We start from the raw sequence: 23445 nt of genomic DNA, 5'->3' as shown, positions 1-23445 counted from the left end.
TAGCTCTGGTTGGCAGCCAGACTACCTGCTTCGTGGGACTTAGAGGGGGTACTGAACCAACCTCATGATGGTTAATGGTTCGTAATCACAGATGACAGGACACTGAGCTCCTGAGGTACTGATCACACATCATTAGTATGTATGCCTGCGCCAGCAGCTAGCCGCCACCCGCTAACAGATGCTGGAGTGTCAAGGTGCGGTGAGTGTTACACCGGGGTCCCGGTTAGTGGGTCCCCGGTGCAGCTTTGGTGGCAAGTTCTGCGGCAGTCATGGGCCCAGAACTGCGGTGCCCACCGTGGACAAACTGACTCAGGGATGTTGCCCTGCAGTGCTCACGGTCTTAAAAGGCTCTTTGTGTACTGTAACAACGCATGCTTTATGGTTTTGTATGTTGCCAGGATAATCTGTATTAGGGACCGTGCGCCATTGCAAGGGGTGGGGCTTCCCGGAGCAGGACCAGTGGCGGGAATGCACCATTTCCTGCTGCTGAGGATTTTTCATGGCTGCACGCACGCTGCTCCTCCAGGACCCACGCTGCTATAGATTGTAAACTGGTACCAGGGGTTCATTGCAAGGGGGGAGCGCGCCAGCGGTAGCACTGCTGCACTAGTATCAGTTCATACACCTAATTCAACACATTGTGCTGCTGTGTTCTGTGTGCTGGTGTCCGCTCCTCAGTGTCACTCCAGGGGCTCTCTAGGGTGTTGGTCAGTGGGCTATTGGTGTTTCTCTAACGTCCTAAGTGGATGCTGGGGACTCCGTAAGGACCATGGGGAATAGCGGCTCCGCAGGAGACTGGGCACATCTAAAGAAAGCTTTAGGACTATCTGGTGTGCACTGGCTCCTCCCCCTATGACCCTCCTCCAAGCCTCAGTTAGATCTCTGTGCCCGAACGAGAAGGGTGCACACTAGGGGCTCTCCTGAGCTTCTTAGTGAAAGTTTTAGATTAGGTTTTTTATTTTCAGTGAGACCTGCTGGCAACAGGCTCACTGCATCGAGGGACTAAGGGGAGAAGAAGCGAACTCACCTGCGTGCAGAGTGGATTGGGCTTCTTAGGCTACTGGACATTAGCTCCAGAGGGACGATCACAGGCCCAGCTTGGATGGGTCCCAGAGCCGCGCCGCCGGCCCCCTTACAGAGCCAGAAGGCAGAAGAGGTCCGGAAAATCGGCGGCAGAAGACGTCCTGTCTTCAACAAGGTAGCGCACAGCACTGCAGCTGTGCGCCATTGCTCTCAGCACACTTCACACTTCGGTCACTGAGGGTGCAGGGCGCTGGGGGGGGGGCGCCCTGAGACGCAATAAAAACACCTTGGATGGCAAAAAAAATGCATCACATATAGCTCCTGGGCTATATGGATGCATTTAACCCCTGCCAGAATCCATAAAAAAGCAGGAGAAAAGTCAGCGAAAAAGGGGCGGAGCCTATCTCCTCAGCACACTGGCGCCATTTTCCCTCACAGCTCCGTTGGAGGGAAGCTCCCTGTCTCTCCCCTGCAGTCACTACACTACAGAAAGGGTTAAAAAAAAGAGAGAGGGGGGCACTAATTAGGCGCAGTATTAACTATACAGCAGCTATAAGGGGAAAAACACTTATATAAGGTTATCCCTGTATATATATATATAGCGCTCTGGTGTGTGCTGGCAAACTCTCCCTCTGTCTCCCCAAAGGGCTAGTGGGGTCCTGTCCTCTATCAGAGCATTCCCTGTGTGTGTGCTGTATGTCGGTACTTTTGTGTCGACATGTATGAGGAGAAAAATGATGTGGAGACGGAGCAGATTGCCTGTAATAGTGATGTCACCCCCTAGGGGGTCGACACCTGAGTGGATGAACTGTTGGAAGGAATTACGTGACAGTGTCAGCTCTGTATAAAAGACAGTGGTTGACATGAGACAGCCGGCTACTCAGCTTGTGCCTGTCCAGACGTCTCATAGGCCGTCAGGGGCTCTAAAGCGCCCGTTACCTCAGATGGCAGATATAGACGCCGACACGGATACTGACTCCAGTGTCGACGGTGAAGAGACGAATGTGACTTCCAGTAGGGCCACACGTTACATGATTGAGGCAATGAAAAATGTTTTACACATTTCTGATAATACGAGTACCACCAAAAAAAGGGGTATTATGTTCGGTGAGGAAAAACTACCTGTAGTTTTCCTTAATCTGAGAAATTAAATGAGGTGTGTGATGATGCGTGGGTTTCCCCCGATAACAACGGATAATTTCTAAAATGTTATTGGCATTATATCCTTTCCCGCCAGAGGTTAGGGTGCGTTGGGAAACACCCCCTAGGGGGGATAAAGCGCTCACACGCTTGTAAGGGCTCTACCTTCGCCTGAGATGGCCGCCCTTAAGGATCCTGCTGATAGAAAGCAGGAGGGTATCCTAAAAGGTATTTACACACATACTGGTGTTATACTGCGACCAGCAATCGCCTCAGCCTGGATGTGCAGTGCTGGGTTGGCGTGGTCGGATTCCCTGACTGAAAATATTGATACCCTAGATAGGGACAGTATATTTTTGCCTATAGAGCATTTAAAAGATGCATTTTTATATATGCGTGATGCACAGCGGAATATTTGCCGACTGGCATCAAGTCTAAGCGCGTTGTCCATTTCTACCAGTAGAGGGTTATGGACACGTCAGTGGTCAGGTGATGCGTATTCCAAACGGCATTTGGAAGTATTGCTTTATTAAGGGAGGAGTTATTTGGGGTCGGTCTTTCAGACCTGGTGGCCACGGCAACAGCTGGGAATTCCACGTTTGTACCCCAGGTCGCCTCTCAACATGAGAAGACGCCGTATTATCAGGCGCAGTCTTTTCGTGGACAAGCGGGCAAAAGGTTCCTCATTTCTGCCCCGTGACAGAGGGAGAGGAAAAAGGCTGCAGAAATCAGCCAGTTCCCAGGAACAGAAACCCTCTCCCGCCTCTGCCAAGCCCTCAGTATACGCTGGGGCTTTACAAGCAGAATCAGGCACGGTGGGGGGCCCGTCTCAATGAATTTCAGCGCGCAGTGGGCTCACTCGCAAGTAGACCCCTGGATCCTTCAGGTGATATCTCAGGGGTACAAATTAGAATTCGAGACGTCTCCCCCTCGCCGTTTCCTAAAGTCGGCTTTACCGATGTCTCCTTCTGACAGGGAGACAGTTTTGGAAGCCATTCACAAGCTGTATTCCCAGCAGGTGATAATCAAGATACCCCTCCTGCAACAGGGAACGGGGTATTATTCCACACTGTTGTGGTACCGAAGCCGGACGGCTCGGTGAGACCGATTCTAAATCTAAAATCTTTGAACACTTACGTACAGAGGTTCAAATTCAAGATTGAGTCACTCAGAGCAGTGATTGCGAACCTGGAAGAAGGGGACTACATGATGTCTCGGGACATCAAGGATGCTTACCTTCATGTCAAAATTTACCCTTCTCACCAAGGGTACCTCAGGTTTATGGTACAGAACTGTCACTATCAGTTCAGACGCTGCCGTATGGATGGTACACGGCACCCCGGGTCTTTACCAAGGTAATGGCCGAAATGATGATATTCCTTCGAAGGAAGTGAATTTTAGTTATCCCTTCCTTGGACAATTCCCTGATAAGGGTAAGATCCAGGGAACAGTTGGAGGTCGGTGTAGCACTATCTCAGGTAGTGTTGCGGCAGCACGATTGGATTCTCAATATTCCAAAATCGCACCTGGTTCCGACGACGTGTCTTCTGTTCCTAGGGATGATCCTGGACACAGTCCAGAAAAAGGTGTTTCTCCCGGAGGAGAAAGCCAGGGAGTTATCCGAGCTAGTCAGGAACCTCCTAAAACCGAGCCAAGTCTCAGTGCATCAATGCACAAGGGTTCTGGGTAAAATGGTGGCTTCCTTCGAAGCAATCCCATTCGGCAGATTCCACGCAAGAACTTTCCAGTGGGACCTGCTGGACAAATGGTCCGGATCGCATCTTCAGATGCATCAGCGGATAACCCTGTCACCAAGGACAAGGGTGTCCCTCCTGTGGTGGTTGCAGAGTGCTCATCTTCTAGAGGGCCGCAGATTAGGCATTCAGACTGGGTCCTGGTGACCACGGATGCCAGCCTGCGAGGCTGGGGAGCAGTCACACAGGGAAGGAATATCCAGGGCTTATGGTCAAGCCTGGAGACATCACTTCACATAAATATCCTGAAGCTAAGGGACATTTACAATGCTCTAAGCTTAGCAAGACCTCTGCTTCAAGGTCAGCCGGTGTTGATCCAGTCGGACAACATCACGGCAGTCACCCACGTAAACAGACAGGGTGGCACAAGAAGCAGGAGGGCAATGGCAGAAGCTGCAAGGATTCTTCGCTGGGCGGAAAATCATGTGATAGCACTGTCAGCAGTATTCATTCCGGGAGTGGACAACTGGGAAGCAGACTTCCTCAGCACGACCTCCACCCGGGAGAGTGGGGACTTCACCCAGAAGTCTTCCACATGATTAAAAACTCGACAGGTATTGCGCCAGGTCCAGGGACCCTCAGGCAATAAGCTGTAGACGCTCTGGTAACACCGTGGGTGTACCAGTCAGGGTATGTGTTCCCTCCTCTGCCTCTCATACCCAAGGTACTGAGATTGATAAGATGGAGAGGAGTAAGCACTATATTCGTGGTTCCGGATTGGCCAAGAAGGACTTGGTAACCGGAACTTCAAGAGATGCTCACGGAGGATCCGTGGCCTCTACCTCTAAGAAGGGACCTGCTCCAGCAAGGACCCTGTCTGTTCCAAGACTTACCGCGGCTGCGTTTGACGGCATGGCGGTTGAACGCCGGATCCTGAAGGAAAAAAGGCATTCCGGATGAAGTCATCCCTATCCTGATCAAAGCCAGGAAGGATGTAACCGCAAAAACATTATCACCGCAATTGGCGAAAATATGTTGCGTGGTGCGAGCCCAGTAAGGCCCGACGGAGGAAATTCAACGGGGTCGATTCCTACATTTCCTGCAAACAGGAGTGTCTATGGGCCTGAAATTGGGGTCCATTAAGGTTCAAATTTCGGCCCTGTCAATTTTCTTCCAAAAAGAACTAGCTTCAGTCCCTGAAGTTCAGACGTTTGTAAAAGGGGTACTGCATATACAGCCTCCTTTTGTGCCTCCAGTGGCACTTTGGGATCTCAATGTAGTTTTGGGTTCTAAAAGTCACATTTGTTTGAACCACTTAAATCTGTGGAGTTAAAATATCTCACATGGAAAGTGGTCATGCTGTTGGCCCTGGCCTGGGCCAGGCGCGTGTCAGAATTGGCGGCTTTATCCTGAAAAAGCCCTTATCTGATTTTCCATTCGGACAGGGCGGAATTGAGGACTCGTCCTCAGTTTCTCCCCAAGGTGGTTTCAGCGTCTCACCTGAACCAACCTATTGGTGGTGCCTGCGGCTACTAGGGACTTGGAGGCCTCCAAGTTGCTAGACGTTGTCAGTGCCCTGAAAATATATGTTTCCAGGACGGCTGGAGTCAGGAAATCTGACTCGCTGTTTATCCTGTGTGCACCCAACAAGCTGGGTGCTCCTGCTTCTAAGCAGACTATTGATCGTTGGATTTGTAGTACAATTCAGCTTGCACATTCTGTGGCAGGCCTGCCACAGCCAAAAATCTGTAAATGCCCACTCCACAAGGAAGGTGGGCTCATCTTGGGCGGCTGCCCGAGGGGTCTCGGCTTTACAACTTTGCCGAGCAGCTACTTGGTCAGGAGCAAATACGTTTGTAAAATTCTACAAAATTGATATCCTGGCTGAGGAGGACCTGGAGTTCTCTCATTTGGTGCTGCAGAGTCATCCGCACTCTCCCGCCCGTTTGGGAGCTTTGGTATAATCCCCATGGTCCTTACGGAGTCCCCAGCATCCACTTAGGACGTTAGAGAAAATAAGAATTTACTTACCGATAATTCTATTTCTCATAGTCCGTAGTGGATGCTGGGCTCCCATCCCAAGTGCGGATTGTCTGCAATACTTGTACATAGTTATTGTTACAAAAATCGGGTTATTATTGTTGTGAGCCATCTTTCAGAGGCTCCTCTGTTATCATGCTGTTAACTGGGTTCAGATCACAGGTTATACGGTGTGATTGGTGTGGCTGGTATGAGTCTTACCCGGGATTCAAAATCCTTCCTTATTGTGTACGCTCATCCGGGCACAGTATCCTAACTGAGGCTTGGAGGAGGGTCATAGGGGGAGGAGCCAGTGCACACCAGATAGTCCTAAAGCTTTCTTTAGATGTGCCCAGTCTCCTGCGGAGCCGCTATTCCCCATGGTCCTTACGGAGTCCCCAGCATCCACTACGGACTATGAGAAATAGAATTATCGGTAAGTAAATTCTTATTATTACTTCTGTGTATGATGTCTATTGACATGGTTATGTGTGCTGCTTGCAATTCTACCCTCTCTTCAGCGGGGTCACTCGTGTGACCAATGTTCCTTATCTCCACAGGGACCCAGCTCACAGGCACCTAACTGATTAGATAGCATGATTCAAAGCATGATTCAAAATGTAAATTTGGAATTAGCTGCAGCTAGAAGAGAGAGACTGGTATTAAAGCACTCTATTAATTGCGTGGCTAAAACAACAGATGTCAAGGCGGCAACTGAGCCCCCTCTAGTGATGTCACATAAACATTCACTGCCACACGTGCTCCAGTCTGATTCTGATCTGCCTGATGTGGATGATGATGATATGGATGAGGACCGCTTTCTGTCCCATGGGGTAGAGGTTCTCATTTTTGCTGTAAGAGAGGGTCTCCACATACCGGATCAGGAAGCGGAACCAGATGAGGAGTTACACTTTAATGTTAAACCCAAGAGCCCAGCAACTTTTCCGGTGTCTAAAGAATGAGGGAGGCTTGGTTAAGCCCTGATAAAAAATTTTAAATTCCTTAGAGGTCTTGATCTACATTTTCCCCTCCCTGCTGAGGACAGGGAGGTATGGGAATCTCACTAAGTGTTGTCTGACACTTCTGTTGGCCCTGAGACCTTGGATGCGGTCAGGGCTCTGAAGATTTATGTGAAAAGGATGGCCCATCATCGGAAATCTGACTCGCTGTTTGTCCTTTATGGTGCCTCCAAGATTGATCGGCTGGTTTCTAAGCAATCAGGTTGACCATTCAACAGGCATATACGTCGGCGGCTCTGCCCTTGCCGACGTCTATTCAGGCCCACTTGACGACGTCGGTGGGGTCCTCCTGGGCGGCTGCCCGGGGTGTGTCGGCACTACAATTGTGCCGAGCTGTTAGGTTCGATACTTTGGCCAAGGATGACTTTCAGTTTAGTCAAGCGGTTTTACAGGGGTCTCTGCGCTCTCCCACCCGTTTAAGAGCTTTGTGACTTCCCCATGGTACTAAAGTACAAGACCCCCAGTATCCACTAGGACGTAAGAGAATATAGGAATTTAATACCTACCGGTAATTCCTTTTCTCCTAGTACGTAGTGGATACTGGACCGAGGTTGCGGTCTCATCATGTTGTTGGGATAGCTGTGCTATCTGGGTTAGGTTGGTGTTACTTTCCTCTGTTCTGGTTAGCACCCGCCTTTCGTTTATGGTTGTGTTTTGGCTTGTTGCCTCACCACTGTTGTATTGTTCTTCTCTCGTGTTATGTCCATCTCCTTGGGCACTGTTTTCCTAGACGGAGTCTGGTAGGAGAGGCATAGAGGGGAGGAGCCAGCACACACATACACACACTAAAAATGTTAAAGTGCCAGGCTCCAGTGGACCCGATACTCCATGGTACTAAAGTACAAGACCCCAGTATTTACTACGGACTATATGAGAAAAGGAATTACCGGTAGCTATTAAATTCCTATTATATATATTTTTTTATTTGAAAAAATAAAATAAAATATCAAACATCGGAACATCGTGCCAACAAAAACATCGCAACCAGTGCAGCTTTCATTTTGAAAGCCGGGACAGCCAACAAGTACATGGCGGCCTTGGGGGGGGGGGGGAGGGAGGGAGGGAGTCCCCAGCGGCTGCTATTGTCTGCAGCCGCTGGGGGGTTCCTGCCATGCTGACCGATCGGCAGTGATCTGCAGCACGGCAAACACTGGGGGAGGGTGCAGGGAGGCAGAGGGCCTTCTTCCAGATATACAGTGAAGATGAAATGTAGCCGGTCTCATTGGCCTAAGCACAAATGTAGCCGGTCTCATTGGCCTAAGCACTAGACATGCCAGGTCTTGCTAGATTTAGCCACCCATGTGGGAGGCGAAATGGGTTTCTGTTCTTCCGCCAGGCCAAGCTTTACAAGTGCCCGCGTTGTTACCCAGATAATCATATTTTCGCAATCAGAGCCTTGTACAAGTAATTTACCTATTGTACATGTTTTATTTTTATTTTTTTATTTTTTTTAGGGGGTTGGGGTAGGGCGGAGATACGGACTTGGGTGTCTAGACCCCAACTTGAATGATATTATAATTACGAAATTGATAGAGCTGCGTTTTAAGATTATTTGTAATTCTAATATTTCTTCTACTTTTTATTTCTTTTCTTTTTTTCACAGTATACTTTTGGAGATGACCTCATCCATTCTTTGTTATATCCTTTAGAACTGGAATTACAGAAAACCTTACATACCTACTGTGGCAGGATACATAAACTGTTCACCAAACAGCTGGCAAAAAGCATTGACGACCTCTATACAAGGCAATCAAATGTAAGGTGATGCCTTTAGCTAAGCTCTATTAAGTGTAAACTAAATAGAATTGCAGAAAGAACAGAGCTGCAGTGATCATACGCTTCTGTTCAGAGGAAGCACTACATGCTGTGTAAACTTTTTTACTGGAAACTATTGTGCCTGTCCATGAGAAATGAGCAAATGCTTTTGGAATATCCTACTGTTTTTGCATAATACTGTATGTGAATGCGGGTTGTTTATAGTTTTTAATGGTGTAAATGATTTTTCATGAATGTTTTTGTAGCTTGTATTCAAGCCAAATGAAGGTTATGAATTTAAAAAAAGAATTTTATCAAATGTTATAACTGTTTTAACACTTTTGTATTCCACTTGTAGATCGTATTTTGTAAGAACCTTTTATTTACGCATATTTCAGCAGGTTACAGATTGGCAGAGTAGGGACTGTTGAGAAGAGAATGCAAAGGGAACTACTGAATGATGATCTCTGGAAGCAGATTTGTTAAACACCAACATGGAAACTATGTGAAGTCCTACAACTAGAATATTTTATATTTACTTGAGAAAAGCACAAAGGCCTAATTATTGGTCCTTTTTAGTATACTATGGTACATTATTTTTCAACCATGGCAATTGTTTTGTAGTAGTTACCGATTCCTTAATGTGCTTCAGCCTGGTCTTCCTGAATTCCTTATTCAGAATTCTAAAGAAAAGTTACATACTGTAATGGCTACTGTATTATGTACATCTTTCTAGTTTATAGATTAGAATTCCTTTACTCACCCCAGCCTGAATTCTTCATGGAATAGATTTTAAAAGGGGCTTGAAACATTCTTTAAAGATTGTCTTCCATGTTGAAATTATAGAATTTGTTCTGCAACATATTAAATGTGTTCTAATGGACTTCCAATCTTTAACTGTCCAATATCGTTGAGCCTGTGCCTCACTGTAGTCTCCATTTCCTGTTCTTAACTGGAAAGTCCTGTGGTTTCTGCAGCCTTGTCAGCTCTGACCATTCTCCCCTGACCTCTCACAGTACTTCCGTTCACCTGATGATTTTTATTTTGCTCACCATTTTCTGTAAGTTGATAAAACTGTTGTGCTTGAAAACCCCAGGAGATACTCAAACCACCCCGTCTGGCACCAACAACATTACACTGTCAGTTACTTAACATTTCTTTTCAATTGTGATATTTGGACTGAACAATAACTTGAGTTGTGCCATGATTAGATCTTCACATTAAGTGGTTACTGGGTATTTGGTTTACAGTTTTCCTTTTCTATGCATACTGTACCATGGAAAAATGAACCCTTGACGTGTTAAAAACACTAATGAGTATTTGTGTTTTTTTTTTTATCATAATGAAGAGAGTTGTAAAAAATTGTATTTAGGAACTCTTGTCTGCAAGGGCGATGTATCATATTTTTTGAAAGTCTACTACCTATTAAGTAATTTATGCTTCACCTTGCAATTTTTTACAGAAATCTATGCTGAAGTTTAGTGCACTAATTTCCTCGTTTAGATTGTCACCTGTACATAATTTACAAAAACTAATAATATATTGTACATTGTTATGTTCAGGGTTCAAGACACGTAAAGCTATCCTCATACCTGTAGTAAAAACTAATGCCATGCTGGGTTTGACAGAGCTTGTGCCAATTAAATCATAAATTTATTGCAAGGTCCTGCAAGGATGTTACTAGTAAGAAGAGTTATGTATAGAGCAAGTGGTTTTACTTACCGTGATAATCAGACGTGCATGCGTTCACTCTTTGCTTAAGACTCGCCGCTTACTTGACTCGCCCACATTGAATCCTGTTTCGATCTACAGATGTAGCCACGCTTATCTTTGCCGCAAAGCATTCGCACATGCGCACGCGTTGTGGCATATTGCGAACACGCCACTATGACTGATACAGCGGACATTCGCTCCATAGGCTAACATGGTGTGCGTACGCAGCGGGCACACTTGCCGCGCCATCGCTGTATACATCGCGGCAATGATGAGCGTGGCTACATCTTTAAATTCAAGTGCTATGTAGTGTAAGACATCTGCCACATGCTCAGGGTTGAAAGTTACTATATGAGATGAAAAGTGTTTTTTTTTTTTTTTTTTTTGTCCCTTACAGCCCCTATATTTGGATTCGAGCCAGGCATTATTAACTTTGTAATTTGCATACCTTTTTAACTTGAAAAAGTACTGTGTTTTGCAGGCGCCACATTGCCCCAGGACTGTGAGTAATGCGAGTTATGACAACGTTTGAAACCTTCTTTTTTTTTTTTTGTTTGTGTGTTATGGAATCGTATAGGATATGCTGTGTGTAGTTTCAATATATGTCCTCCAATATGTGTTTTTTTTTTTTGTTTTTTTTTTTACAGTGTTTTCCATAGGGGAGGGGTTACTTTCTAGTGATCACCAAGAATAACTAATAAGGGGCCACATCATTTGATATATGGGACTTTTCTCTTTCAGAGAAGGGTACTCTTCAGTTCATTGAAATTCTCCCCGAAATTTGCACCGCTTAAGTGTTTCTGCTAATTAAGTGTTCCCTTATTTGTTACTTTACTTTAACCAAAGGTCACACTTAGTCTGCAGTTGCCAGTATGGGGAATATAGGGTGGTTTTAGCTCTTATTCTGCGGATATTGACAACTCTAGTGTAATGGCTGGGAGAGGTGGAACTTTATGATCTCATCAGGACAGTGGAGTGATTACGTTGTCGAGGCTGGTATTAATTAGCAGTGGGGGACTTTCTTAAATTCTTCCCCAATTCAAACTCTGACAGTGCTGTGGAAAAGTTTGTGGTGCTCTTAGTATTTTTGAGGTATACGCTGAGGATGAGTTCCAGGTTTCTATAATTGCCTAGGTTTTGCAAATGTATTTTTTTAATTTTTTTTTGAGTTTGCACTTTTTTTTTATCTAAAAACACATGACTATCCAAATCTGGACTTGAAACATATAAGATCCACTTTTATAATGCCTTTACATTAACTTAAATTGGATACTGAAGAAATATAATTATACATGAATTTCTTCTTTAGAAAACACCAGATATTGGGTGTAATTCAGACTGGATCGCTGCAGGGGCAGCGATCGCAGTCTGAATTGCAATGCGTGCGCATAGAGATGCTATCAGCATCTCACTGGTGCGATAGCCTCTGCCTGATTGACTGGGGTGGGAGGAGGCGTTGGCTGGGCGAGGTCTGATCAACGGAGGCGTGTCCGGACCGTTGGGGTGAAGTCGCGCGCGCAGCTGTTGCGACCCGGGATGCCACAAGTAGCTCCCTGCCAGCACACAGGAACTGCGCAGGTAGGGAACTACTTGTCAAGTACAAAAGCATCGCCAGTGTGCGATGCTTTTGTGCGGTTGGGAGGGGAAAGGGTTATGGTAGGGCCTGACATGCGGGACGGAATAGCCCCGTGCTGAGCGTCCCCCTGCATGTCAGAGTAAATGATCGCAGATGTGCTAATCTACGATCAACTCTGAATTACCCCCCATAGAAACCTAGGGCCAAATGAAATAGGGTCCGAATTTGCAATATTTGTGAGTTTAGCTCAATCGCACATGTAATAGAGTAAGAGTTCATACAAACTAGTCTAAAAAATATCACACGATTTAAACTCTCATCCAGATATTTTCTAAAGTTGAAAATACAACTTGCCCAATGTAATAGAGTGAAAGTTTAAAACACTCACATAAAACAGGTATAAAAACAAAAAAAACAGACCTGGTTCATACAGGTGAGTGTATGTGACAATTTGGGGGAAAAATAAAAAATTACGTAAAAGCATATTTTCATTACATAAACATTTCTAAATATGTATCTAACGAACAACAATTAAAACTATTTTAACCCCCAAAATACTGTACCATGTATGTGTAGTTAAAAAAAAAAACAAAAAAAAAACCATTACCTATAATGAACCCTCTAAATAACCTATTTTAAAAACTCATTTACATTACTTTAATCTACCCTCTAACCTACAATTAAAAAACACATTTTAATGTTACAAAGCAATGTTCCCTAATAACAGCACTGAGTATTTCAGCAGACAGCATAACTGGAATGCCTGCAGCAGTTTACACCAAACTTGCTACACATATGACGTACACTCTGGGAACAGACGTTGTGGGGGTAACACACCCCTAGGGGTGGGCCAGCAGCACAATCTATATCAGGACATGGATGATATGTCAGTGATGACAGGGCTGCATGTGACAGGGCCAGTGACATGATGTGAGGAGGGAAATGCAGGTAGCACAAACCCACACACTGAGAGTTATATAATGGATGTAGCACGGTTCCCCAGCAGCACAGAGTATATCAGGAGATACATAACGTGCTAAGCTATATAAGAAACTGTAAATAAATGATAATTTTACAGGGACACTGACATGATGTAAGGAGGGGAATGGAGGCAGCAGGAAGCCACAGACTGAGAGTTGTATAGTGGGAAGAGCAGGGTCCCTTGGGGGACCAAAAAGGGGTCAGGCCACTACACAAAGTGCGTCAGGGAAGCAAGATATGCCTATATACTAGATCTCCAACCAACGTAAATTAACAAACAACTATCATTGTAATTTACTATCCTTATCCCGTAGCGAAGCACGGGTACTCCGCTATCTACAATGTTATTTATACTGTGTGTTTAATATTTACATTTATTTCTGTAAACAGACATTCTTAAAATCCTGGCCAACGCCCGGTACTCCAGCTAGTAATAAATATAACTATTGTAAAATACACTTCATTAAGGATACTAAACACTGTCATTGTGTGGTAATGGTTTTTAGAACACGGATTTCGGTTGGTACAGTTTAAAGGGAGACATTTATTTGTTTACTTACCAGGATGAACTTCAGGGGTTTTACGCTTCGTGTCATGGGGTGGTGCTGCATGCCGTCCCTGGTGCTCCTTTGCCTGATTTTGTTTTGAAGCACCCTTCATGCTGTTAAAGCGTTTTTTGTTGTTGTTTGTTTTTTATGTGTAGATTGGTAGTGGTACAGACGTGTGCTGAATGGTTGCACCCCCACCCCCAATACCCTCTTCTCACTACTAGGCTAGCATTAAAATTCTACAGCAACAAACAGTGCCTGAGTAGCATCCCATTTATCTAGGAATTAACAAAAAGCCATGCCTTAAATCAGGCTTATGGGCCCTATATACTAGCAGATAACAGTGAATGATATGAACGTTCTCGTTCATTAATGAACGAGAACTCGTTCATATCGTTCAGTGTGTAGGCACCAATGATTAACGATGCGCGGCCTCGCACTCGTTCATCGTTGGTGCCGGGTTGCTAATGCATGCAGGCCAATATGAACAATCTCGTCCATACTAGCATATACTGCTATGGTGGTGGGGGGGGAAGGGTCGCCCGTCGGGCAGCTCGGCGGCAGGTCGCCTGAGGTGTAGGGCCCTTAAAATTTGCAGATTGTAATTAATGCCAATTTATCCAAAATAATTTTCAAAAAAGCACTTCTGCTCCAATAATGTGTCTGGTGCAGAGCAGTGCCTCATTTTTCACATTTCTTTATGCTGCTCTGGAAGCACAGACAAATGTTGAATATTTTATGAAAAGTGGTTAGTCCAGTACACTAGGAGTGGGGCAACCAATTGATAGGCTGACTCCATATATCTTCTGCTACCCGCTTATTTAGAATTTTGTTTTACTTTGACCACACCTTTTGATTAAAGTGCATTTCTTCTTGATCTTTTAGTTTTATTTTAAATGTGAAAGTTTTCATTTTTTTCACTTTCAAAGAAAGTTTGTGCCTTATTGTGTATTGTATTTTTTTCCTTCTATACTTAAACTGTATGTTTTGACAATCATCATTATTGAAAATGTAACCTTTTAGAAAACTGTAATGACATCATGCCTTTATAGTTTTTTTTTGCCATCCATATCAATATTTCCTTAAACAGATCATTTCTGTACTGTTCGAAGACTCCATTTCTCCTATTATTCTTGCTGGTAAATATTTGCAGAACATTGATACTCTGTTAGTAAAATCTTGCTGGTAAATATTTGCAGAACATTGCTCATTACATTGTATGTTTTTAAAATTGTTTAAGTTGTTTAATATCTGTAGTGTGCAAAAACTTATAGTTGCTGACTGGGGTTTTCAAACCTCACATTTGTTAGCTGAGTAACACCTTTCGGTGGGAGGGTTGCTGTGTGGGGGAGGGGGTTGTAATCAGGACATATGTTTGTAGAGCTATTTAGTCAGTAAAGCATAGGACGCCAGGACTATTAGGACGCTGCAGTGGCTATTTTATGAAGTGGCTAGTTATAAAGTGGCAGCCCAAAACAGCAGTGTTATACCTGTGTTAAACCGAAGGAAAACAGAAGGCAAACAACCAAACAAGATAACAGAAGGACTGCATCACAACCTCAAAACTCTGGAACTTAATGTGGCCTCTCCTCGCATCAAACATGAGAACACCAAGACCAGGCTTAGCACCTCTCTGGCAGAGAACATCAAGCCCGCCCCCGGGCCTAATCCCCAAGATGAACAAGGAACTGTGGGGCACAGGACCAGGTTCAGCAGGGACATCCCTATTGCTTCTAAGTATTGAGTACGCCCCCCACATTCTCCTACCCACCCGTACTAAGATCTAATCAAAATGTTAGCCCAATCCTACTCTGCCACTAGTTACCTGTTTTTTTTTTTGTTTTTTGTTTTTCCTCCATTGCTCGCTTCCACTCCACCATGTGTTTTTCCTGTAATGTTTACCTCCACTGATTGCACACCTTTCCATTGTGCCCTACATGCAGGGTACATCATACTACAACATAAGCATCAGTTTTCCCACATTTGACCTTGGCCCTTGTATGGCTCACCTCCCACAGTGTAACCTCCAAAGTGCGCCCAACATGGCTGCCCCATATGGTACACTTGTGGATGGGATGAAAAATACATAGGCCTGATGGTTTTGATGGAACCCTACTCTGAACTGTAGGACTCTGAAATCACCCCCATTTTGTGTCATCACTTCTAGGGGTGGACTATCCCACCCTGGGTAATCCTACGCCGAGCGCCTAATATGGCTGCTGCACCTGGTACCTTGTGAGGGTGGAATACACAACCCTTGGAAGTTATTACCCAAAATGCCTGCACCAATCCTGTGTTATGCTTTCTGTGGGCTTAAGGTTTTCTTTTATGTCTGTTGCTTGTCAATTGTTGTATTACTCAAATCCTCTGTATCATGTGCATTGTTTTTGATGTCTGTAAAGCGCCTTGAGTCCTGTTGGAGAAAGAGCGCTATATAAATAAAATTATTATTATTATTATTATTATGATGGATAAGTAATTTCCTTTATATTGACCACTGTTTAACCATCATAAAACAGCTTTTTTTTTTTTTTTAAGTCTTTCCTGGGCTTTCTGGAATTAAAATATATTGTGATATTTTTAAATATTAAAAAAAAAAAATTGTCTTTGATGCTTGTTTGCATTAAAAATTGTATGTAATAAAAAAAAAACATGATGTATCTGTACTTGCTAATGTAGTCAAATGAGAGTGAGAAGACAAATCTATGTTATGGTTAGAAGTGTTATTAAAGTACATTATAGATGTGTTCTCATACATCCAGCCTTAATACAGTGCAAGATGCCTGGAGTGAGTGAGCCACCAGGTCCCGTGCAACTCTGATAACGTTGGACATTTTATATTTACCAGAAATGCGTCTTGGTTGCAACCCAAGTATGCTGGGAAGCATGAGGAGACTGTGCTGATCAATTTGATGTAACATTTGTACCTGTATATTGTGTGTGTGACGGAGTATGTATACGGAGTAGAACAGAACTTGTATTTGAAAAAAAGCTGTGACTGCTAAATTTTGGCACTTCATGTACAGATTCAGAGACTCAGTCGCACACAAAATACAAGTGTCATATATAAAATTATAGAGTGTAAGCTTGCAAGTATGGCCTTACTACCTCTATGACGGGCTATTACCCAGTTTTGTTTTATCAATGTTTTCAATTGTAGAGAGCAAAGGAATTTGCTGCGCTATATTAGAAACAGTTAATAAATATAAAATAAATCGGCACAGTCTTCTGCATCCTAGTCGCTTTGTTTTGCAACTAAGAAGCATTTTTTGTAAATACGATGCCCGACGCTAGAAGATTCTCATGCGACCTTGTGTGCCAAAAAGGGCTGTTTGGAGGGAATACATCAGTTTGACCAGCAAACTGTTTTCACTATACCAACAGTCCATCCCGTCTGTCGGAATCCTGGTAGTGAGCCTTCTTGCAGGCTTGCTACTCTCGCCACACTTCATGCCCTGTGGCTCACTTTGCTTGCCACAGGTTGTATTCCCACTCTGTCTGTGACGTAGACCCACCAACCAAGTGGGAATACCCCGCATTTTGTCTGGATTTCAGACAGCAGCATTTCACCGGCTGTCGGAATTCCAGCATCGGTCTCCTAGAGCATCGGGATTCCAGCATCGGTCTCCAAACCGGATGCAGTTACTGTAGCAAAGATGTATGAGGACACATCTGTACTTTTGCTACTATGGTCAACTAAAGTAGTTCTTGCTAAATGCTTTGAAGACCCCAATATGACTGTATTGATGGCTTGTCTCCTTTAATATAAGCAACAAAACAACAAAAAGTTGTTGAATGATCTATTTTATGCCTCTAGATGTTATTTACATTCACTGCTAAAAGCAAAGTATAAGAACTTCTTAATTACAAGGTAAGTACTATAACTGACCAAACAGTGAGCAATATTTCTTGAACTTAATCTCAGCCAACCCAAATCACTTTGACAATCATGTTCATTCATATTAATAAATGCAAATCTGTTGAGAATTATATCTGTATGTAAAAAGATCATAGACTAAACACAGGTAAAATGAGCAAAAACTCCAAGAATAACAAGGTTATGTTTTTTGTTATTTCCCTTTTAAGGATATGTATTCTTAATTGCAAGTTACTTATCTCAGTTATTCTGATAAAACTGGTATTACAGAAGTTTATCAGCAATTAGCAATTTAATTTTTAGGGACTGTGATATGAAGGGTTTATGCAGCTTATCAGGCACTTACCTGAAAAACATACTGTGAAATCAGCCACCCGATGGCTTTATAATCACTTGTGTATTTAGTACACTATATGTCCATGGTTACACACAAAACTTCACGGTTTATTATAATCATCCCACAGCAGTGTATTTAGTTGTTCAGAGTGTAATTAGCATTGTAATCCAAAGTACATGCTGACTGAGACTAGGCAAGATTAGTTTGTCAATTATTCTAAATAATGATCTGGTTTTTTTTGCAGACTAAAAATAAAAAGTTGCTAATTTTGTTTTTATGTAATCTGATAAAAGTTGTAGAGGGCAGTATTCTGTTTTAACCTCTTCAGGGACAAAGTTTTAATTTTAGAGATTTTTTAAGCATATTTTTTTTTAAGAAATACATTTCAAGTTAAGAAAAAAATTTTGTTTTATATATTGACCGATTTTAGTTAAATATATATTCAAATTTCAAGAAGTTTTGCAAATGAAAAGAACTGTTAAGTAAACTTACACATGTGCCAGTATCCCTGAAGAAGTTAACCTTCATTTTCATGCCAAATCCTCGCTTTGTACATAAATCCTGCCATTCACTCATTATTTTACCTTCCTCTCATGATGCTGCCTAGAATAACATCATGTTCTTCAGCCTGTGACACAGTATAGTCAATTGGAACCTTATAGGTCTTGTTACAAGGAAAACAAGATTTATGGTAAGAACTTACCGTTGTTAAATCTTTCTGCGGGGTACACTTGGCTCCACAGGGAATGACATTGGGGGTGTGGAGTAGGATCTTGATCCGAGGCACCAACAGGCTCAAAGCTTTGACCTTCCCAGAATGCCTAGCGCCACCTCCTCTATAACCCCGCCTCTGTGCACAGGAACTCCGTTTTTGTTAACCAGTCCAATGCAGTAGCAGGCAAAAGAGACGACAACTGTTAGTAGTCATATACACCACACTCTCACGACAGGAGAAAGTGTCAGCGGCTAATGCCATACCAACCCAAAGAAGCTAAGTGCTTCTTAGGGTGGAGCCCAGTGTACCTCGCAGAAAGATTTATCAACAGTAAGTTCTTACCTTAATCTCGTTTTCTGCTGTAGGGTACACTGTAGCGGGCACAAGAACCCGGCATCCAAAGGAATCATCCTGGGAGGTGGAAGTATTGAAGGCATAGAACCTTATGAACGTGTTCACTGAGGACCACATAGCTGCCTTGCACAGTTCAAGGGTTGCACCACGGAGGGCCGCCCCAAGAAGGCCAACCGACCGAGTAGAATGGGCCTTTATGGTAGCAGGAGCTGGAAGGTCAGCCTGTACATAAGCATGTGCAATCACCATTCTAATCCGTCTGGCCAGGGTCTGCTTGTGAGCAGGCCTGCCACGTTTGTGAAAACCAAACAGAACAAAGAGAATCCGACTTCCTGATGGAGGCAGTTCTCTTCACGTAGTTACGGGGAGCCCGTACCACATCCAGAGACCGCTCTTTGGAAGACAATTCAGGAGAGGCAAAGGCCGGAACCACAATCTCCTGATTAAGGTGGAAAGAAGACACCACCTTAGATAAATACCCGGGACGTGTTCTAAGAACCGCCCGATCACGGTGGAAAATCAGATATGGTGACCTACAAGATAAGGCACCCAAATCCGACACCCGTCTCGCAGAGGCAACACCTTAAGACAAAGCCACTTGAGAATGCTGATTTATATACAGGAATGAAAAGCTATACCTTAAACACACTTTAAATACACTTTACCATGGAGTCGCTGCGGCCGCTATATTTAATACACACCCTACGTACTCTCTACGCTATTAGCGTAAAGAGTCCCGTACTGTGTACGGACTTTGTGTACAAACGCAGCGCTGACGGTACAAAGTACACACAGCTTGTACACACCCAGAGATACACCGCAAACCCTTAACAGCTATGCAATGCAATAATAATACACTTTAAACCTTAGCAGGGAAAGGAAGACACGACACCAGATTGTAATTTAACTGCTGGGTACCGACACCACAGCATATTATTACTGAAAGGGGGTTACAATATATACAATACAATACAACAGAATAATGGCTACAGTCAATGGTACATACGTGATTGGATTTGCCGCGCTACCCAGTCTGGTCCTCAGTCATCTGATAGATAACTTTGTGAGTCTTGTGTCTGACCAGGCCTGCAGCAGGCTCTCTTTATACAATTCTTCCAAAACCTAACACAATGGATACTGTAATCTCTTTGTCCATTGGACACAGGGATGGTCATTTACAGTACAGGAGAGGTCATAGGTCGGTTTGAATAGGTGGGCGATGTCTGTTCCAACTGATCTTGTGGGTCTTGTGTCCTCTGGATTCCCGCCGCATACATAATGTACAGTAAATACAGTTTATCTCTATATTCTGCTCCTGCACATAACTATCCGCAGGAACATGCGATCTGCTGCAGACCAACACCGGAATGTTACCCTTAAAATACCCTACAGCTGGATACCAAACACCACCTTATAACCTTGTTCTGTCCTCTCCTATCCTGTAAAGGTGAATCCCTTTGTTCTGTTATCATTTAAACTGCTGTAACTTACTGATGTGGTGCAGGGAGACAATGTGTACATTGTGCACTATTTGAATTAAATATGTAATGTGTTTTGATAGCTTTCCATGCGTTCACAAACTCTACCGTAAATACTCATACCACGCGCTAATGCGCAGGACCGCGGGAGAGACCATACGCAAATTGCGGATATGTGCACGCATGGCAGAATAAGTACGCGCACGGAGGCCATCTGTTTGTAGTTTGTACTTGATGTGTGTACTGCAATATTTTTCGACTTTGACAGTCCACCCTTTGGCAGTCACCAATGACTGCCACTATAATCAATAAACAGAAAAATATCTACACAATATCTACAGAAGTTTGGATGGTCGGAGGAGAGTTGTAGGTGGGAAATATATGACCTAGTGGGATAGTAAAAAGCATGTATGTATGAATCCATGTCTGAGGGGCATGTATCATCGTGCCGTATTTGTAATAAGCTTCGAGGTACTGCAAAGTATACATTAAATCCTTCTCATCCCGTATTAAGGGTCTGTAAATGGGCCAACAAACACTGCCGAGCTCTTTTCGGCTTGTTCCAACAAATGGGGTGCACATTTAGTTGATGATACATGGGGTGGAAACATGTGAGTGCTAGTATATGTGGATATCACCTGTCGACTACGTGTGCCGCTAACTGGAGGTTGCAGAGATGAAGATAAGACACATATATGAAAATACATTCACATAAACATTTTGGGTAGGGCTGACGTCTTTTCCGGATGGATGGATGGATGGATGTATCTGGGCAGAGGGGGAGACAAAAGAAAAACGGGTGAAAGAAATAGGCTATGGAATTCATTTGCAATCCTTATCATAACACTCTCTATGGATGTGTCATAAATTAAATCTGCTGCTATAACAGCGCCCTCGCTCCTTAGACTCATCAGAGTTGTGCCGTGCTTGCCCCGCATTAGAATTCGAAACACACCTAAATATTGAACCAATAATTATGACGACTCCCAGGATACAAAGGAGAAACGTCCCCACACTCACAAAATTCTGAGCCCACTCCTAAACCTGAGAACCATTTGCGTGGGTTCAACCATGAGACCCAGCTGGTCAGTTCATTACTCACAGTCGCTAAGGTAAGGTTGTGCTTCCTCCTGAACTTCAACTGCAAGATATTGTCCATCTTTCGATCGATAATCTCCGTGGGGTCGTCAGTGCTGTTTGTAATATACGTACAGCACTTCACACCATATTGAGTTGCCAGAGTAACACAGTACCCACCTGTCACGGCTGCAACATAATTAAGGACCATCCTGTGCTGAATCAGTTCCTTCTTGTAGGCTTGTAACTCCCCGTATACCTGAAGGTGTCGTCATACATCTCAGTGATATTATCTATCAAGTTCGCTAGCGCATGGATATACCTATAATTTATAATTCCTCTGGCAGTACGGGTGATGTCTAATGCGGGAAGGAACTGAATCCCGGTGGATTCGTGGATCAAATCAGAGGCTGCGTGCTCTGCCCTATCTATGAGGTGTCTCTTGATGATGTGTTCATAGTGAGTATGAGTATAAGGAGCCTGAGCACTGCAGTGAACGTCTTTCATCTTATGGGTTATGGTCATGACCTCTGGCAGTACTCTCCCAATATAACACAATCCCTCTGAGCTCGGGACAAGCCACTTGTACGCCTTCCTCCCACATATGAAATGGGCATCATCTGGGAGAACATAGGGGACAAAATATAACATCACCATATTACAAATTTTCCAAGTAAAGAAACCAGTCCCTAGTTCTCCCATCTGCTCAGTACAAGTATCGGGCTGGATGATATGAGCACAATACCCTGGCGATACTTTTCCAACCCACATGGTCTTGCTTCCACGAGTATACCTATACCGAAAATACCTCCCACTGTTGGCTATTTGGCATACAAGTTCAGAGTCTATGGGTATCCTATCAGCTCTGTGTGAAAAGGTAATTGTCTGGTTATTCCATGTCACTTCCCAATTTCCCGGTTTTCGGTAATTGGAAATATTAAAACATAATAAGGACCTGTCTACATGATACTGGTGGAGCTTCAAGCTAGGGGGCCTAGAGATATTGAATTTCTTGTCCATCGGTCTCCCACCCCGTAATTCGAGTACCACATCTATTGCTAAAGGGTATGGTACTAATCCTTACTTGCTCTGACCTTGAGGTACCTGTGAGCACACCCAGCATTCTGTCTGGTTTAAGACCTTACCCACTAGTGAGTGGTAATCACTCAATGGATGACGGTTCATGTCGATATTAAGGTTGGACTGACATCTCTGGATGCACCCATCCTCAACTATATTCTCACAATTCCTACAAATACAATATTCATCAGACAATAACTCCTCACAGTGCATCCGAGCTCCCTGACTACCAGAGCGCTTACTGATGCCAGCCTTTACTAAAGTGATGCGCTGATCCTGAGATTCTACAAATTCATACTTGCCATCAGAACCCATTCCAGATCCCTGCTCGACCTCTCTGGGACCCTCACCAAAACAAACTGCCCTGATCAAAACCAGAATTACTAACAGAACCCGAAACGCAGTCTCTTGTGATCGATCCATTTCGTTAGGGGAAAGGAGGAAAATAAGAGGGAGAAAAGAAAGGAAAATGCAGGGAGAGGTGAAAAAAAAAGAAAATGGTACGACAACCGTTCTAGGTCTTGTTACTCTCTGTGCTCAGATGTCCTTCAACAGTCCTGCCTCAACTTTCCCGGAACAGACACTCCAGTGATACGAGATTCTCTACACTCTGCTCTTTGTCACGAGTTCTCTCCAGGTCAGCGAGCTTCTTGCAGTGGGACGAGTGGACCCAAGTCTCTCTTTCGGTGACCTTCAATGCTGTCGTGCTGGTTAACAAGACTTGATATGGTCCTTCCCACCTGTCTATGAGGCAACCTGAGCGTAAGAAATTTCGAATCATCACATAATCCCCAGGCTCAATGTCATGACAATTACTGTTCGGTGAGTCAGGAATCACCAGCTTTAAATTTCTTTGTTCATTTCTCAGCTGCTGGCTCATCCCAACCAAATATTTCACAGTCACTTCATTATTACATTTCAAATCATCCTGGGGTCTATCATTACATGAGGTTGTCGACCAAAAAGAATTTCAAAGGGTGATAGGTTAAGGGGAGACCTGGGAGTGGTTCTGATGCTGTACAACACTAGTGGCAAAGCTTCTGGCCACGACAATCCAGT

At 43.9% G+C, this 23445-nt stretch overlaps 1 protein-coding gene across 6 annotated transcripts in view; it reads left to right on the top strand.

Moving 5' to 3' along the window:
• The window catches only part of GXYLT1 (glucoside xylosyltransferase 1), a 262151-nt gene that overhangs the window by 137818 nt on the left and 100888 nt on the right, over positions 1-23445 (top strand). For 3 of the 6 annotated variants that reach the window (XM_063927321.1, XM_063927317.1, XM_063927322.1), the window contains 2 exons: positions 8499-8651; positions 9049-9959. In XM_063927321.1, the coding sequence (XP_063783391.1) occupies positions 8499-8651; positions 9049-9081 (186 nt within the window). In that variant the 3' untranslated portion in view covers positions 9082-9959. Of the gene's footprint in view, positions 1-8498; positions 9960-23445 lie in introns of those variants that run through there. The other 3 variants (XM_063927318.1, XM_063927319.1, XM_063927320.1) reach the window with 2 other exon arrangements.

The sequence above is a fragment of the Pseudophryne corroboree genome, chromosome 6 (assembly GCF_028390025.1).
Source record: "Pseudophryne corroboree isolate aPseCor3 chromosome 6, aPseCor3.hap2, whole genome shotgun sequence".
NCBI lineage: Eukaryota > Metazoa > Chordata > Amphibia > Anura > Myobatrachidae > Pseudophryne > Pseudophryne corroboree.
This window is presented reverse-complemented; position numbering and strand designations above follow the sequence as displayed.